Raw genomic sequence first — 19,053 nt, forward strand, 5'->3', positions numbered from 1 at the left:
ACCCAATGAAAGTTTAATCTGATGTTATCCTCTCAAAAATAGTTTTTTTATTTGCCTCTTCACATCACTATGTCTATGGCATTTCCTTTGTCTATGGCACTGGTTTTCAAACCTGTCCTCAGGCCTCTCTAACAGGCCAGATGTTGAGGATATCTGAACTGGTGCACAAGTGAAATAAGCAGCTGATTTATAAACATGGTTATTTTACAGACTCTCATCCAAGGTAATTCTAAAAACCTGGCCTGTTGGGGAGGCCTGAGGACAGGTTTGAAAAATCAGTGGCCTATGGTCACCCCAGTGAAAATATCATCTGCCACTGATTTCTATTGTTAAGAACTGTCTGTATTTGTGACATGTTTCTTGTCATGTTTTTTTCTTTGGTTTGTTTATTGTTGACAGAACAATAAAATCAGATTTATATACAGTTTTCAAAGTTTTAATAGCTAACAAAGATCTTCAAAATTAGCAAAAACATAATATTATTGTACAAAACAAGTTACAAATGACATGGTAATGTAATGTATCACATAGACACAAAATATAGATATAACATATATAGATATATAGATATGACTATTTGAATTTCAAATATGAATACTGCCAATAATATGGCTTTTAAATACAATAAGCTATAGAAAAATATATATGTGCTTTGAAGAAAGTAATTTATATTACATATAATACAAATGCAGTGGCAAACACAATTTATAGGTTTGGCTGTAGGGTACACTCAGTACCCGCTATGGTTTTCTTAACCTCCTTTACTTGGAGATAGCCATATCTTCATTTGGTGAAGCTGCCATTCTTTTTTTTTTGCATAAAGACTATGCTGTGTTGAGTTACATATCCCATTTTCCACATAAAACCAAGGAAATGTGCAGTGCCATTTTATAGACACATGGTTGAGATAGATACGTTTCAGTGCTATGTTGTGTTGCATCTGTTCCTTTCAGAGGATATTTTATTGCCACTTCTTTGGAGACAGACAAGGGAATTCCCTACTATGAAACAGCCAGCAGCCAGTATTTGTGCTTCAATACCTTTTGCTAGAGATGTTCTAGTCACCAATATATGATCAAGTGCCAACATTGAGCGAAGCTATTCTTTTTCTGGTTGCTCCTCTCTCACCTGCGGAAAAAGACAGGAATAAATATGATCCGCATTGGTCCCAAATTACCCCAGTCTATGCTTGCAGTAGGCATTAGATAGGATGAGAAGGCCGACTACTAAACTTGGGGTCCTTCACTTTGGAATTTGGTCCACAGCTGTATATTCTGCCTCGGACACCTTAGAAGAGTCAATCAACTTGGTAAGCCCAGTCTTTGAGGAGTAACGGAAGATAAAGGCTTTCATGATCTCATATCTATAGTTTCTGTGGATAAAACTATACAAGATTGGGTTGATACAACAATGGAGTAGGGAAAAGCACTGTGTAATATGGAGGGCAGCATACAGAAAATTATCCAGCTGGCAGCTAAATGGCAGTATCTGAAGGAATGAGAACACATCTAGCAACACCATGCCATGATATGGCAGCCAGCAAATCATGAACACTACAACATAGGAGACAATCAGCTTTCCACTTATGTTCCGCTCCTTATCCCCAGCAGAAGAAGACGAAGATGAGCAGTGGAGAGTTCTGGCCAATAGGTAGTAAAAGATGGCTATAATTGGGAAAGGAATAATGAATCCTAACACAATGGAAAGAATTTCCATTCCCAGAAGCCATTCTTTAAAGGTATCCTCTGGGTACATGGAACGGCAGTATGTTTCATTGGTACTAGGGGAAGAGACAGTTTTCAGGTAATATGTGTCCGGGAGAGAGACAGCAAATGCCACAAGCCAGACTATGATACAGACCAACTGACGTATCACCTTCCTCCGCCGTTGACCAGAAGCTCCACGTAGTGACACACACACATACCGATCAATGCTCATGCACATGAGGAAGAATATGCTGCTATACAGGTTGATGGAAAATATCAAATGTGTTACTTTGCAGGTCATCTCACCCATTGGCCACTGGTTGTGCTGAACCAAGGATACGACCCACACAGGCAGTGTAAGGAGGACAAATAGATCAGCTACAGCCAAGTTAAAGATGTACAAATGAGTCTCATAGCCAGTTGTTTTGGCCTGGAGGTTGAGCCAAATAACCATTGAATTGGCCAAAATTCCCATTACAAAGATGAAAATGTAGGCAATGGCTAGGGTGTACAGCAGGGCACTCTTATTTATGGTACTGGAGCATGACATGGACTCCAGGAAAATGCAGTCACCATTGGAGCAGTTTGAGTTTGGATCACTGGAGTTTAAGCTCTCCATGTAATCCATGGCGGCAAAGTCGATGGCACTCATTGGGAAGTAAAGTCAGAAAACAGTGTCCTGCAAGAAAAAAAACAAAAACACATGATCAGGAAAACAATAATGATTTTTAAGTCTTAACAGCACCTAACTTGAATGCAATATTTATGCAGACTTCTAGATGGAAGAATTCTGTGTATTTACCACTCTTTATAACACTAGATACAAAATGGCCCAATTTAAACAATAATCAACCATCAGACTATATAACAGACAAGGGAAACATAGATCATCTGCAACATCTAAAATTCTTAAAAAATAATTATTTAAAGGGACATGAAACCCAAACTTTTCTTTAATGATTCAGATAGAACATACATTTTGAAACAACTTTTCAATTCACTTATATTGCCAATTTTGCTTCATTCTCTTGGTATCCTTTGTTGAAGAAGCAGCAATGCATTACTGGGAGCTAACTGAACACATTGGTAGGCCCATGAAAAGAGGCATATATGAGCAGTCACCAATTAGCAGCTAGCTCCCACCTTCCTATGTATACTCTTGAACAAAGGATACCAAGAAAACTATGATATGCTCTATCTGAATCATTTTCGGTTTAATGTCCCTTTAAACCTATGCAAAAGGTGTTTCTGGTGAATTGAAATATTGTTGATGAGTATTTGATGAGATTTCACAAGAAAAACGTTGGAAAAGCTGTAAAAACCAAGAACCAGATCACACAGATCATATCTTCTAACAGATTAGAATTGACCCTTTTGTAGTAACAGAACTTGGGTTGTTAGACACAGGGGAGTAGGATACAACAATATGTATACACAACTACTGAAAAAATATATATTTATAAAGATACAGTAACAATTAAAAAAAAATACTCATAAGAGATAGAGACACAAACATACATTGCATGAAGACTACAATAACATATGAAATATACATTAAATCTTCCATACGATAACAATACAGACCTCACATCACACACATCACACACACACACACACAACCACACATACATCACACACACACATCACACACACCACACACACACACATCACACATACAACCACATCACACACACACACAACCACACATACATCACACACACACATCACACACACCACACACCACACAACCACACATCACACACACACACATCACACACACATCACATCACACATACATCACACATCACACACCACACACATCACACACACACACATCACACACGTAACAACTGGAGTCGCTCACAGGTTTTGTTATGCTTTCTTCTTAATTCCCAATTTTTGACTTTCCATGTTGTTGTTTTTCTCAGTGAGTTGTGAGCTTCACAAGCAGGTTGTATTGAATTTAAATCAATGGCTCTTCCAGTTTCTTATATTACTTCCCTAACTAACTATAATTAAATATCAAATCATAAATCAATTGTCTGAATTTCCCTCTGTTGTTTTCAGCATAAAGACATTATAAATTCTATTATCCACCTATAAGTTTATGTCCTCATTTAGTAACTATTTTGAAAAATTAAGCTATATATTGTTGTTTTTTCTAACAAAATTCCTCCTGCTCTGATAATGTGATACCATTACTTCTCATCTACACAGATGGCAAAATAAGAAAAGTACAACAAAACTGTCTTTAAAAATGCAGTGTTCATCCAAGAAAAAAAGTATTACTGCTTTGTGCTCTTGTTATTTAGGCACCTGAATTACTGGACTAACGCAGTTACTTCAATGTACACAAAATACTGAGATATGCTTTGCCTGAAGGGGATATAATGGCAGCTAAACAAAGGTACAATATAATCCAACACAGAGATTCAGACCACTCACCTCAGACTGAGATCAAAGCCTATCTGACACAATGTTAAAAGCAGATGCTGCCAGTACCTCCTCTTCTCGCCACTAGGAATTTACAACTGTCAGTGCTAGTCAGGGATCAGAATCCTGCTGACAATTTGTACACAGTGCTGACAATGTGCACAGCGCTTGTAACATATATCAGCACTAATAGCACTTGTGAGAATGCATACAGTGCCCAATAAAAGATGTACACAGTGCTGACAATGTGCACAGCACTTATAACAGATATCAGCACTAATAGCACTTGTGAGAATGCATACAGTGCCCAATAAAAGATGTACACAGTGCTGACAATGTGCACAGCACTTGTAACATATATCAGCACTAATAGCACTTGTGAGAATGCATACAGTGCCCAATTAAAGATGTATACAGTGCTGACAATGTGCACAACACTTGTAACATATCAGCACTAATAGCACTTGTGAGAATGCATACAGTGCCCAATTAAAGATGTATACAGTGCTGACAATGTGCACAACACTTGTAACATATCAGCACTAATAGCACTTGTGAGAATGCATACAGTGCCCAATTAAAGATGTATACAGTGCTGACAATGTGCACAACACTTATAACAGATATCAGCACTAATAGCACTTGTGAGAATGCATACAGTGCCCAATAAAACACAAAGCTAACAATGTACACAGTGCTCACAACATGAACACAAGGCTAACAATGTACACAGTGCTCACAACATGAACACAAGGCTGACAATGTGCACAGTGCTCACAACAACATGTACACAACGCTGACAAAATACACAGTACTTGATATAATGCTTAAACATGTCTGACAAAGTACAAAGTGCTCACAACATGAACAGAAGGCTGACAATGTAACCAGTGCTCACAACATGAACACAAGGCTGACAATGTAACCAGTGCTCACAACATGAACACAAGGCTGACAATGTAATCAGTGCTCACAACATGAACACAAGGCTGACAATGTAATCAGTGCTCACAACATGAACACAAGGCTGACAATGTAACCAGTGCTCACAACATGAACACAAGGCTGACAATGTAACCAGTGCTCACAACATGAACACAAGGCTGACAATGTAATCAGTGCTCACAAGATGAACACAAGGCTGACGATATGCACAGTGCTCACAACAACATGAACACAAGGCTGACAATGTAACCAGTGCTCACAACATGAACACAAGGCTGACAATGTAACCAGTGCTAACAACATGAACAGAAGGCTGACAATGTAACCAGTGCTCACAACATGAACACAAGGCTGACAATGTAACCAGTGCTCACAACATGAACACAAGGCTGACAATGTAACCAGTGCTCACAACATGAACACAAGGCTGACAATGTAACCAGTGCTCACAAGATGAACACAAGGCTGACAATGTAATCAGTGCTCACAAGATGAACACAAGGCTGACGATGTGCACAGTGCTCACAACAACATGAACACAAGGCTGACAATGTAACCAGTGCTCACAACATGAACACAAGGCTGACAATGTAACCAGTGCTCACAACATGAACACAAGGCTGACAATGTAACCAGTGCTCACAACATGAACACAAGGCTGACAATGTAACCAGTGCTAACAACATGAACACAAGGCTGACAATGTAATCAGTGCTCACAAGATGAACACAAGGCTGACGATGTGCACAGTGCTCACAACAACATGTACACAAGGTTGGCAAAGTACACAGTACTTGATATAATGCTTACATATGGCTGACAAAGTACACAGTGCTCACAACATGAACACAAGGCTGACAATGTACACAGTGCTCACAACAACATGTACACAAGGCTGACAAAGTACAGTAACAACAAAATTAGTTAGAACATGCAAATAATTCTAAGTTTATCTACCCTGCACTAAACACACAGTAGAAGTATGTCTCAGGACCTGCAGAACAGTGCTGTCCCAAGCAGAAACCACTGCTGATCTAATCAACAGTGCGCTAGTTACAAATCTGAGATGTGCAACTAATGCTGCTGACTAGATCAGAATTGGTTTCAGATTAAGACCAGCAGTGCTCTGCGGGTCCTGAGCAGTACATTTACTATGTGTTTAACCCTTTTGCAGGGGTTAAACACACATTAGTGCAGGGTGGATAGTCATATAACATGCTCTAGCAAATTAGAGAATGTAACTTTTTTTTAAAAAAAACTTCTTAAAAAGATTTAAGATATTTTATCCCCCAAAGTTACACATACCTCGTTTCCTTTCCAGGCTCTTCTGATCAGGTCTTCTTTTGAAAACCAGTTTGCGCTATTGAAGTAAATGTAGTGTGCTCCCACTCTGGTTTGGTAGCGGAAACGAGCTACATTTAGTTCAATAGCGCAATTGGGTGCGCTGTGATTAGACAGCGAGCCTGTGAACCGCTTTCAAAAGAAGATCTGATGAGAAGAGCCTGGAGAGGAAACAAGGTAAGTAACTTTGGGGGATAAAATCTCTTAAATCTTTTGATATTTCAAGCTGTCACTAAGATAATGTTACATAATTCTGCAATATGTGCAGAATTATGTAACATTATTTTTAAACTTTACTGTCCCTATAAAGGGACAATATAAACCAATGTCTTATAACTGCATGTAATAGACACTACTATAAAGAAGAATATGCACAAATGCTGGACTAAAAATCCAGTATAAAACTTTTTTAAATGTACTTAGAAGCTCCCAGTTTAGTCTGGGACACCCACTAAAAGGGGCTGGGAAAACAAGAAGAGCAGACGCTCTCCCCCTTCCCCGCATATGAAAAGATAGATAACATAAACAAGAGCCTGCATGAGTCTGTAAACGCCTGTATACATTTGACACTGTGGGGCTTGGTTAGGAGTCTGAAAATCAGCACTATGTTCTTAAAAAATAAGCAAAACTAGACATTTTTATAAAAACACTACCAGACGGGCTTTATAAATGCATCATCTACAAAACATTTATGCAAAGAAAAATCTAGTGTACAATGTCCCTTTAAGTTTACAAAAATATATAATGTAGTTTGTACAACAATTAAAGGGACAAAATAGAATATGCACTAATGTCTTGTTTTTATTGTTACAGTGCTGTCTGCATATAACTATGTGTTTAACCCCTGCAGAGCACTACTGAGAGCTGCCAAGTGATTGGGGGCTAAACACATATGCCTCTTGTCATTGGATCACCAGATGTGTTTAGCTAGCTCCCAGTAAGCCACTGCTGTCCTGGAGCTGACTTTAACTACATGACTAACCCCTTATAGTTATATGCAATGATAAAATGATCTAATGCGTGTGAGTATTTGCTTTCTGCATTTTATGCCACTTTAGTACAGAGCTGCCAACAAATACAATACTGAAGGCAGCAAACACAAAAGGTTGGCAATATATCAAGAACCCTATACAACACTAAGAAATGGATGGCACAGTGCTGTGTACAGTAACACACCCAGAATTCACACAGGGCTTATAAAATGTACAGTAATTAGCACTGCCCAGGGTTAGGAATGTTTATAAAAGATAGAATGTGTGTACAGAATTCTACACAACGTTTACATAAGGCTGGCAGTTGTGTGCACAAGACAATATGTATACAGGGCTGGGGGCTTCTTTTCTGCAGCCTCGTGTCACACAGGACAGGAAGCCAGCCTGAAATGACCCCAGACTTGCTTTTCTTTGTGCGTGTGCCCTTTGATGACTAAATTGCTCTTAACCACATGTGCATCAGTACGGGCTGCATCCCACTAACACAAACCACATGTGGCACACAAGGGATGAGGCGGGGAATGAAGGGGACTGCACTGGAGTGGTGCAACTGTTACTCAGCAGGCAGTGACTGGTTTGTCCGTGTCTGTGACAATGACCTGAATCAGACATTGTTTTCCTAATGCTTTCTATTCAAATCAATGTACTTGCATTCATTTTATCATCTAAATGTATAAAGTCATTCATATGTAATAATAAAACAGGAACAATCAGTTATAAGAAGCCACTTGATAAGCAAAAACAGCTGAATCACATCATAACATTGGCCTAGAAACTGTGAACGTTGATATTGTTTCTCTATTTTCACTTTTACCTCATTTTTCATGAGCAGGACAACTCCCACCGCTGTATTGGTGGATAGTGCCATGCGACACATAAAAGCAGCAAATTATATTTTTCAACACAGAAATAGCAATAAAATAACTGTAAAACATTGAGAAATTAATATATAGCATATTAAATTAAAAAAACATGCATCACGCATACAAAAGAGTTCTATTTAAATATGTTCAAAACATTTTTGCAAGAAGAAAGTTACAATAAAGCTGTTGATTTCTAAACTAAAAGGAAGTGCATGGCACAGCCAATCATGAAGACCTTACTGCTCACTGTCTGACAAGAAAAACTCCCATTAATTTATTGGTGTGAATTGCCACACAAGCATAACATGTTTTAGTTGTTTTTCTTCTCAATATAGGAACATCCATTTTCCACACAGACACAAAAATGTTACTACATTAATAGATTTTTTTAAATTTCCCTCTTTTTTTTTCAAATGCACCAAAGAAAAAAATGATTTAATGTCCCTTTAAAGGGACATTGTACATTAGATTTTTCTTTGCATACATGTTTTGTAGATGATCCTTTTTGGTAGTGTTTTTGTAATAATGTGTAGTTTATGTTACCTGTCTTTCATATACAGGGCAGGGGGGGTCTGCTCTGGATTTTTAGATCAGCATTTGTACATATTCTTCTTTATAGTAGTGTCTGTTACATGAAGCTATATGAAATTGGTGTATACTGTCCCTTTAACTAATATAAATAAAGAAAAACCTAAAATAAGGCAGATTCATAGTCACTTTCAGTTTCAAGTATCAGTTTGCATTATCACCTAAAACCATACAAAGAAAATCCTATATACTTGAGATGTATACTTTTATCTCGCTATCACACTGAATTACAGTTTGAGGCCTGGCTTGCTTGTATGTAGCAGGGTAGGCTTATTTTATCTGGGGTTGCCTGCTTCTCTACACTAATCACACTTCTGCCCGTAATTAGCAAACAATTATACATCTCAAGGATTAGCGAGGTCAGAAAAAAAACACCCTAATACAATATACAGGTCATTGTTAATTCTCTTTAACTAGAAACAGATCTGTTTTGGGTTAAAGTCTTTGTCCAGATTTCTTTATCAACAAAAGTAAATACACATTACATCAAAACTTACATATCCAATAAACTATTCTAAATGGAAGGCTCCTAATTACCTTCATTTGAAATTTAAATGATATTATTTAACATAATATGTATTCCTGTTTAGCAAATCCTGTTTGCATTGGTGGAAAAAAAAATACTGAAGCTCAGACATATACAAATTCACTTCTCGGTCCTAAATATTTTGTTATATGGGCCCCTCCTGTTCTCTCGTTGGCGCCAAGTTTTTTTAGTGTTTTCCCTCTACTTCATCCTGTCAGTAATCCGTGCAGACGTTTGTTTATTCAAATAACTGTTCTACATAATTTAACATTGTAAAATTATAGTGGTGTATTGACTATGTGTGACTGATGGCTGCCACTCTCAAACAGAGCTCAATATGAGAGAAAAACAACCCCCTACCTTGCACACACCTCCCCTGCAGCCCCTGACTACTTCACCTCAGGCACTGAGGGGAAAGGAGCAGAGAAGACAGTATCCATTGTTTAAAGGTAACCAGGATCCCTCTGCTATTCCAGAGAGGGGCACAGGCTACACTCGTGGATTAGACTGTTAGAAACAGAATGCAGATTCATTTAAAGTGGATTGTGATACTCAGCAATAAGATAAATGCTAAGACTTTGAACCTGTAAGAATGTACCTGGCATATATCTGTAACAATTAAATCCGATCTGCCTTTTCAGCTAATGTTTATAGCCAAATTAAAAAAAAGAAAAAAAAGTCTCCTGTTTACTAACTATCTGCTGTACATTAATTTGTACATTGCACCAAAGAGCTTACACTCTAAATCTTCATTTGTCAACTACAAATGTGCAGCTCAGCCTGGCACAGCCTATTACTTTACAGTTATTTATAGGAGGATAAACTGTCTGCATGTGGCCTACATCTATTGAACCTTAATCCAAGCCACCCACCTCCCTCACCTAGCAAATGTATGTCCGGAGGATTAGGACATAAAAGGGTTATATTTGTTGAGATCAACAGGCCTATAGGATTCTGAAAGTATCTGATTAGGGTTAGATCACCTGTGCTCACATACAATGGCAGGAGAGAACCCCCACAGAAAAACAAAGACAATTGTCCATTAAGGGCAATTTCAAAAAATGACTCCTGGATTTAAAGATCACTATCCATACAAGCTGATTATATTGAATGAGAGGCTGGATATCTGCTCAGGTGAAGTATAACACCAGCGTGTTCTTCACAGACTGTAAATCACAGCATGCCAACATCCAACAACCTTACACAAGCTAGTAACTGCACCCCAAGCTTAAATGTAATGGTGAGATTGGCAGCTAAATAGGTCAGCTCTTTTGGGCTATAACATTAGGGTGTAAGCCCTGTAAGTCTGATTTTAAACAAATATTTGTAGTCTGATCACTAAAATTTAAGTAAAATGTCTTAAAGTTACTACTCAGAGAATGTTTCAAAGGTAAAGGCAACATTCGATGAGGAAAAGTCAGTTCTGAGGAGACAGCAAGGTTTAAGCATACAACAATTAAATATTATGCAGAGGTAGCGTGTACAATTATTAAAAGGGACGGTCTTCTCCAGAATTTATATTGTTTAAATAGATAGATAATCCCTTTATTACGCATTCCTCAGTTTTGCATAACCAACACAGTTATATAAATACACGTTTTACCTCTGTGATTACCTTGTATCAAAGCCTCTGCAGACTGTCCCATTCTTTCAGTTCTTTTGACAGACTTGCATTTTATCCAATTAGTGCTGACTCATAAATAACTCCATGGGAGTGAGCACAATGTTATCTATATGGCACACAAGAATTAGCAGTGCCTAGCTGTGAAAACTGTCAAATGCACTGAGATAAGAGGTGGCCTTCAAGGGCTTAGAAATAAGCATATTTGCCTACCAAGTTTTAACTTTCAACAAAAAGTACCAAGAGAGCAAAGCAAATTTGATTATAAAAGTAAATTGGAAAGTTGTTTAAAAAAATGAATGCCCTATCTGAATCATGAAAGTTTCATTTTGACTAAACTGCCTCTTTAAAAAAAAAAAACACACAAAAAAAACTTTCTAATGCACAGCTTTGCCTAAATGTAGCTCCTCTTCATGAGATCATACCTAGGTTTGTTCAGGAGAGTGCACGTATAGAGCAAACCACATGCACACTACTAAGCCTTCTTATTTATGTTTTTACAAAAAGGAGCTAAGTTTTAAAAAGTCATTCCAAGACAAATAAGTAAATTACACTCAGTTGTAAAAACTTAAATGTGACTTTTGCCTGCTTTTAAAGTGAACATCTTACACCTTAATTACAAGACATTTCTGTTGTGCTGCTATAGAATAACATAACGGCCAAGCCTTAAAGGACCAGTAAATAAAGTCGATTTACATAATAAACAAATGTATGATAAAAAGACAAGGCAATAGCACTTCAACTGAACTTCAATTGAAAAGTAGAATTTTTTTTCTGACAAATTTCAAAGTTATGTCTATTTCCAATCCTCATGTACCATGTGACATCCAGCAGCCATTCCCAAATGCATATATGTATATTCTTTGAATTCTTGCACATGCTCAGTAGGAGCTGGTGACTCAAAAAGGGTAAATATGAAAAGATTTAAAAAGGGTAATTATAAAAAGACTGCGCACATTGCGTTAATGGAAGTAAATTGGAAAGTTGTTTAGAAATTGCATTCTCCATCTGAATCATAAAAGTTTAATTTTGACCTGAGTGTCCCTTTAATGTTTTTAAAAGAAATACTGTACATCTTTTTTACTGCAGTTCATTTCCAATAGCTAAACTCCACCCACTATTTGTCTTATTTGGAGGAGCCAATCTGGGCTTTAGTCAACAGACTACCAAGCTAGTCATAAAGTTAGCATAAAGTGAATTGTTTTGCAGTTGTTATCGGATAAAGTCAATTAGGGACAGATGTGTAGCAGAGTTACACTGGGAAGTCAGCAGGTGCATTCCAAGTTCTGAGTACTAGAAAATGCTCAATTTTCAGAGCTAAATTACATGAAAAGGGGGGCAATGTAAATAATGACAATAAATAGATTGCAAAGCTGTTCCATTATCTATAATTAAAAATTTGATAATAAACTCACTAGGTGTTTACTGTCCCTATAAAGGGACATATAAATCAAAATTAAACTTTTGTGGTTCAGATAGAACATGCAATTTAAAGAGACTTTTTAAATGACTTATTTATCAAATGTACTTTGTTATATTGTTAAAAAGCAGGGATCTGATAAACCCTATAGCTATTTGCCAGCAATATTGCAGACATCCCAACTCTCCCTGAAATTCAGGGAGTCTCCCTGATTGTAATAGCGACTCCCTGGTGCCAGCAAATGGAATGTAATCTCCCTGAAACTCCAAGTACCATGATCCAATGTGGCCGAAATCCGGAAAAGTGTTTCTTTAAGGAATGCCTTTAGTTGCTGGGACGTTATAGAACCCTCAAAGCATGCACCAGTAAACAAAAAGCCCCCACTTATTCGAATAAAATTAAACTACCTTATTTACTGCACATAATTAAACTTTGTATTCTAAAATATTTAAGCATTCAACAAGCGTACGTTCACTGGAAAATAGGTTTGTTGTAAGTGGTTGTGCAATAAAGCTACTTTTTTAATGTGACTTTAGTGGGAAGCTACTTTAATGATAAGTTTCTATCTTATTTAGGGTTTCAAGAAGTCTAATATATAACTGGTGGTGGGGGGATGGCGGCGCAGTAGCGGGTGAACCCACCTCCCTGAAATGAGTTTTTGCAGGTTGGGATGTCTGAATATTGCATTTGCAATAATAAAATGCTTTATCACATTAAAACATTTTTCTGCACTTTCATATCTGAGTTGGTTATAACAAAGTAGAAGGTGTCACAGTTAGCTGGTGCCCAAGACCAGAGGTCATAAATAAACTAGAGATCAGGAGAACCGATTATAAACAGGCACATTTATAAAATATTACCTCATGTTTTTATGCTACAGGCTGTGGGCCAGATGCCTTGTTCCTGTGACTCAGACTGTGGTATTAGATTTTAAGTTCTACATGCAAATTACGTTCCTTGTCCACTCCTTGTATATGACAACAGATGCATGTGACCAGGAAAGCAATGACCACTCACCTGGATATCACACAGTTATATTCAGTATTATATGCGTGCTTCCATTAGTCAGCAGCAACAATACAACCCACAGTAATCCAACTCCAAGGAACGTACAAACAATACATCTAGGGATTGTAATAGGTTTTTTGAACAATAGAAAAGTGATCTGAGCAGTGTGATCAAATTGTGTCCTCCCTTCAAAAGAGGCAGATAAACTGGTTTATCCAAATTAGATTAGGCAGGGAGTAAATGTAATAAAAGCTGCCCCAAGTGTACCCATCAGATTAAACACTTCCTGGTAATGACAGACATACACAGCACAAAGGCTCCTGGGTATTTTATATACAGGTAGCCCTCATTTTACGCCGGGGTTAGGTTCCAGAAGGAATGGTTGTAAATCGAAACCGTTGTAAATTGAAACCCAGTTTATAATGTAAGTCAATGGGAAGTGAGGGAGATAGGTTCCAGGCCCCTCTCAAAATTGTCATAAGTAACACCTAATACATTATTTTTAAAGCTTTGAAATGAAGAATTTAAATGCTAAACAGCATTATAAACCTAATAAAATTATCACACAACACAGAATATATAATTAAACGAAGTTAAATGAACAAAAACATTTGCTAAACATCATTATAAACCTAATACAATAATCTCACAACACAGACTTCACTTGCATTTTTCTGCAAACAGTTCTTTCTATGCATTCCAATCTGGACTGATTTATAGACAGGAAGATCTTGTTCCTTTGGAATCTGCTCGATAGCTCAGGTCTGGTTAAACTGATTAATTTCAGCTTGCTTGGCTTTGCTGCAACACAAGCGGACAGCTCCACCTACTGGCTATTTTAATAAATGCATTGCTTCTCAATGCTTTTCAATAGCAGCCACATGACTGGAAAAAAAGGTTGTGATTCTGAAACGGTGTAAATTGAACCGTTGTAAAATGAGGGCCACCTGGTATATTTATATATATATTCAGTATGAATCTATACATTGTACATATAGCACAACAGGGGTGCAAAAATATTTCATATGTTCCATTAGATTTGCTTCACTCTTAGGGAGGACAGCACATTTTAAAAGTACTAATAATAATAATAACAACAATATGCCTATATCTCCCCCAGCACATGTTTAATGCTTGTAGAGGAAAAAAACTTCATGTTATTAGAGAAAGTGAAGACAAATAAAATGTACTGTGGTCCTTGTACACTAGGTTGGCAAGTTTTCTATAGAACTGGTATAGGTCTAGATGATTAGATGGCATCTTTACCAGGCCAATGGTTTTAAATAAGATCTGCACCACTCCACTGATATGCTACTTATGCCTCGGACTGACACTGCCTGTGTTCCTCAGTCTGTAAGCTCTAGAAACTGAATACAATCACTGCTATGTATTTGTTTTACACACTAAACTGGAATTGAATTAGACATTACCTGGTAAGAAATATACTTCACATGTAACAACACTACAATCGTTACTGCATCCCATACATTATATCTCTTCTGTCACATAAAGGGATATGGAACCCAAAAGTTCTATTTCATTATTCAGACAGAGCATGTGATTTTTTAAACAACTTTCTAATTTACTTTGTTTGTTGCAAAGCATGGACTTATGCTTAGGAGCACGTCCATTTCTGGAGCACTATATGGCAGCAGTTTTGCAAGAGCACTAGATTGCAGCACTTTTTCCTGTCATGTAGTGCACCAGATGCCTACCTAAGAATCTCTTCAACACAGAATGCAATGGGAACGAGGTAAATTTGATAATAAAAGTAAATTGGAAACTTAATGTTATTCTCTGTCTGAATCACAAAAGAACATTTTTTTGGGTTTCATATCCCTTTAAATGCACATAACATCCATATACACAAAAGCCACTCCCAGAAACTGGGAAAATAAAGGTACCCTGGGGACAACCTGCATTTGCCTCTCACAGAAACCCAGCTGCTAATCTCTTTCTCCCCCCTGCTGTCTCTCATTCGCCTGTTTTCTCTCTCTCTGCACTTGCCGCCCCAAGCTCTCCATCTATGCAATGCTTCAGCTCCCGTATTCTCTCCCATGACTCCCACCTCTCAAACATTTCTCTCCCTTCTCGTTCCTACTGTATTCCATACTACCCCCTAACTTATTTCACCAGCTTCCTTCTCTCCTATTTTTTATGCCTCCTGTTATGTCTCCACTTAGACTCAGCAGGAGGGACTTTCAGGGTTTTATGAAGGCAGCGGCACTGTGATGCAATCCTGCAACTGACAAATGCATAAAACAGAAACTTCCTAAGGCAGGCAATAATATTAAGCACTTATGGGCCTACTTCAAAAGTCAACATGTATTTAGAGTTGAAGACTTGCCCCTTTCAAGTTGAACCAGTCTATAACAGTATGAATTTATTACAATTATTATATCAATAGCAGGCACTTGTATAAACAGAGACAAGAACTTACAAAACACTGATGTGGCTTTATTGCACAACCTCTGATATTAATCTTTATACCTGAACTCTGAGATTAATAGCACTAAAAACATCTACCTGCTCTACCTGGCATAGCAGTACAAAATGCCACATCTGCCCGTGCAAATGGTATGTTATTGGCCTAAATAAAGGAAACGACCTTGCTGTATGTAAAAACCTGAAGATGGATTACATTGTGCCTGTTATAGGAGATATTTTCATGCATTTAGGTTCAAATCAGGATACATTTAAATGTATGAAGACACATTCATGCACACACAAGCTTGGCTTGAGGAATTTGTCCAATAGGGAGTAAATTATAGTAGCTCTGTGATGATGCAGATTAAAACAATGTATGTATATATATATATATATATATATATATATATATATACACATACATATATATATAAACAATCAGTTATAATACTGTGAAAAGTGGCTAATAGGTCTCAGGTTTATCTCTATACAACACTGACATTTTCTGAACTTCAAATTCAGTGCACTTTTTCAGGGTTAAACATACATAGTATGAATGAGGAATTTGTTAATAATAAAATGCTGAAAAATAAATAGGGCACTTTATTTCTAGCTTAAACTGTGTAAGTGCACAGAAAGCAGTGAGTAAGAGCACAGTGCCAGATAGGTTGTCCACAAAACAAAACTGGCTTTGTAAATCATCTACAAAAGTTTAGACAGCAAACTGCCAGCCATGTGCAATAAAACAACAGGAAATGTGTTAAACCAGTAAAATGCATCATATTTGTCCATATAGTTAGTTATCTGTTTAAATAAATGGCAATTACTTTAAGTTCCTTAAAGTGACATTAAAGTCCAAAATCCTATATGCTACAAATGAAAGGGCACATTTTTAGTGAACATTATAATCAAAGATGTTTTGTGTTTGTTTTAAAACAAAATGCTTCTCTCTGCAGCTCATCTTAAAGGACAAATTGCTAACTGGCTGATATGCCAACTCCCCATAGTTATTTTGATGGCCAGGGACACGCCCCAAAACCATATAATAAATATTTTTAGTACAAAAACATCTATATATATATATAAAAAAAAAAATTGAAAAAACATGTCATGCATTTGAAAATGCCCGTTTTGAGTCATCAATGAAACCATTAATTCAATGTTCTTTTAAAAGGACATGAAACCAAAAAAAAATATTTTATGATTCAGACAAGAGAATCCAATTTTAAACAACATTCCAATTTACTTCTATCACTTAATTTGCTTAATTCTTCAGATATCCTTTGTAGAAGAAATAGCAATGCACATGGGTGAGCCAATCACACAAGGTGTCTATGTGCAGCCACCAATCGGCAGCTACTAAGCCTATTTAGATATTTTTTCAACAAAGGATATCAAGAGAATGTAGCAAATTGAAAAGTTGTTTAACCCCTTAATGACCACAATGTACCCTGTATGTCATTGATCGTTAGGGGTTTTTCAGGACATAATAGCACAAGTCTAGCAAGAACACGCTATTAATGCCCTCCCTCCAGCAGGCTTTGTGGAATAGAGCAGTCTCAACGCTGGTGGCAAGACCGCGCTATAAAACAATCAAGTCCCAAAAAAGGCCAGCGACATACAGGGTACGTCGCTGGTCCTTAAGGGGTTAAAATTGCATGCTCTTTCTAAATCATGAAATAATTGTTTGGTCCCTATTACAGATTTAGAATAATTCACTGCTTATTTAATCAATATGCAAATTTCCATTCTTTTGAATTAATTTTAGTACCAATTTACTTACTCAGTGTATCCAAAATCCTTTTTGTTTGATTAGTACTTTAGACTGTATTTTTCTTATTTGAATATGAGTTTTTCATTATTATAATCTCAACACTAATAAAGCAGCAGATATCAACTGTGTGCTTCCATTTATGTACGTGTGTGTTTTTATATATATATATATATATATATATATATATATATATATATATATATATATATATATATACACATATATATATATATATATACACATATATATATATATACACATATATATATATATATATATATATATATATATATATATACACACACACAAATAAATATTCTGCACTTACCTTTGCCCACCTACATCACTTAGATAGTTGATATGTTAGCCGTGGATGTCTCTGTGTACCTGCTGTTTATGTGTGAGAGATAGCTGAACAGTGTATATATAAAACTATCACTTTTAGCAGAAGAGGAAAGAGATTAGTATTTGTATGTGAGTGAAATAGCCTTGTGGGGATCATAAACAGTTTTTTTTGCTTATGTTTGACACTTTATCTGTACATGTACTGGTGAGATGTGTAAAAAAGTTGTCTGAGTCAGATAGCTGAATATGTAGCAGTGATACGCCTTGTTTTGTACTATAGAACTGACTATATATTAATAACTAGCTATTTATATATAAAGATTATAGTTATATGTGCATTTGTGTAAAAATAAGGTTGGAGAGAAACAATTCTATATTTACAATAAAGGTATAGTTGTGTATAAATGATCAGAAACAACAGTATTCCCTGTTTGTGACAAATTGTGTGTTTAAGAGCAGACCATATATAAGTAGGTGATATCTGTAAGTTCTGAGTGACATAAAGATCTATATAGTAAATACGTTAGCGAGAGATCAGTTGGGTGAGATAACTGTGACACAGAAATGTGTGTATGGCTGATAGCGGCGTGTTGCACGTAAACAACGAATTAAAGACATATAACGTTGCTTATGAAATAACGTTTATAAAAATACAATTATACTTAGTAAAACTACACACTTATAGATACAATATAATCTGTTCTCGCTCAGTGCCAGGGCTATCACTAACACTGAAAGGGTCTCACGCACGCTACTTACCCTGCCAGTAGCTCGTGATCTCTCCCCTCTGTGTCCCTCCTGTGTCTGTGTCTAAGCTCCTGCCATGCCTCATATATATAGATGGACAGCGCTGACCGCCAGGGGGCGCATTTACACCCGGAGTGCATGAAAGACGAGCTGGGATAGTAAAGAACGGCGCGGAGACTGGGACATGGTGAGAAAAGGAAAAAGTGAGAGTGGACCACTGGGTAAAATAAATGAATGCCTCTCATGGTTCACCAGTTACTGTGTTTTTCTATGCAGCTCATCTGTCCCTCCATTACTTTGTATCTGCTGCATGAAAT

General features: G+C 36.9%; 1 protein-coding gene across 1 annotated transcript; it reads right to left on the reverse strand.

The window, feature by feature from the left end:
- Window positions 1–414: 414 nt before the first annotated feature.
- Window positions 415–18,798, reverse strand: ACKR3 (atypical chemokine receptor 3). The gene is made up of 2 exons (XM_053691002.1): window positions 18,749–18,798; window positions 415–2,385 (listed from the first exon to the last, which is right to left on the reverse strand). The coding sequence occupies exon 2, from the start codon at window positions 2,356–2,358 to the stop codon at window positions 1,243–1,245; it is 1,116 nt and encodes a 371-aa protein (XP_053546977.1). The 5' UTR covers window positions 2,359–2,385; window positions 18,749–18,798; the 3' UTR covers window positions 415–1,242.
- Window positions 18,799–19,053: the final 255 nt, after the last annotated feature.

Source organism: Bombina bombina, chromosome 1, assembly GCF_027579735.1.
Source record: "Bombina bombina isolate aBomBom1 chromosome 1, aBomBom1.pri, whole genome shotgun sequence".
Taxonomy (NCBI): domain Eukaryota; kingdom Metazoa; phylum Chordata; class Amphibia; order Anura; family Bombinatoridae; genus Bombina; species Bombina bombina.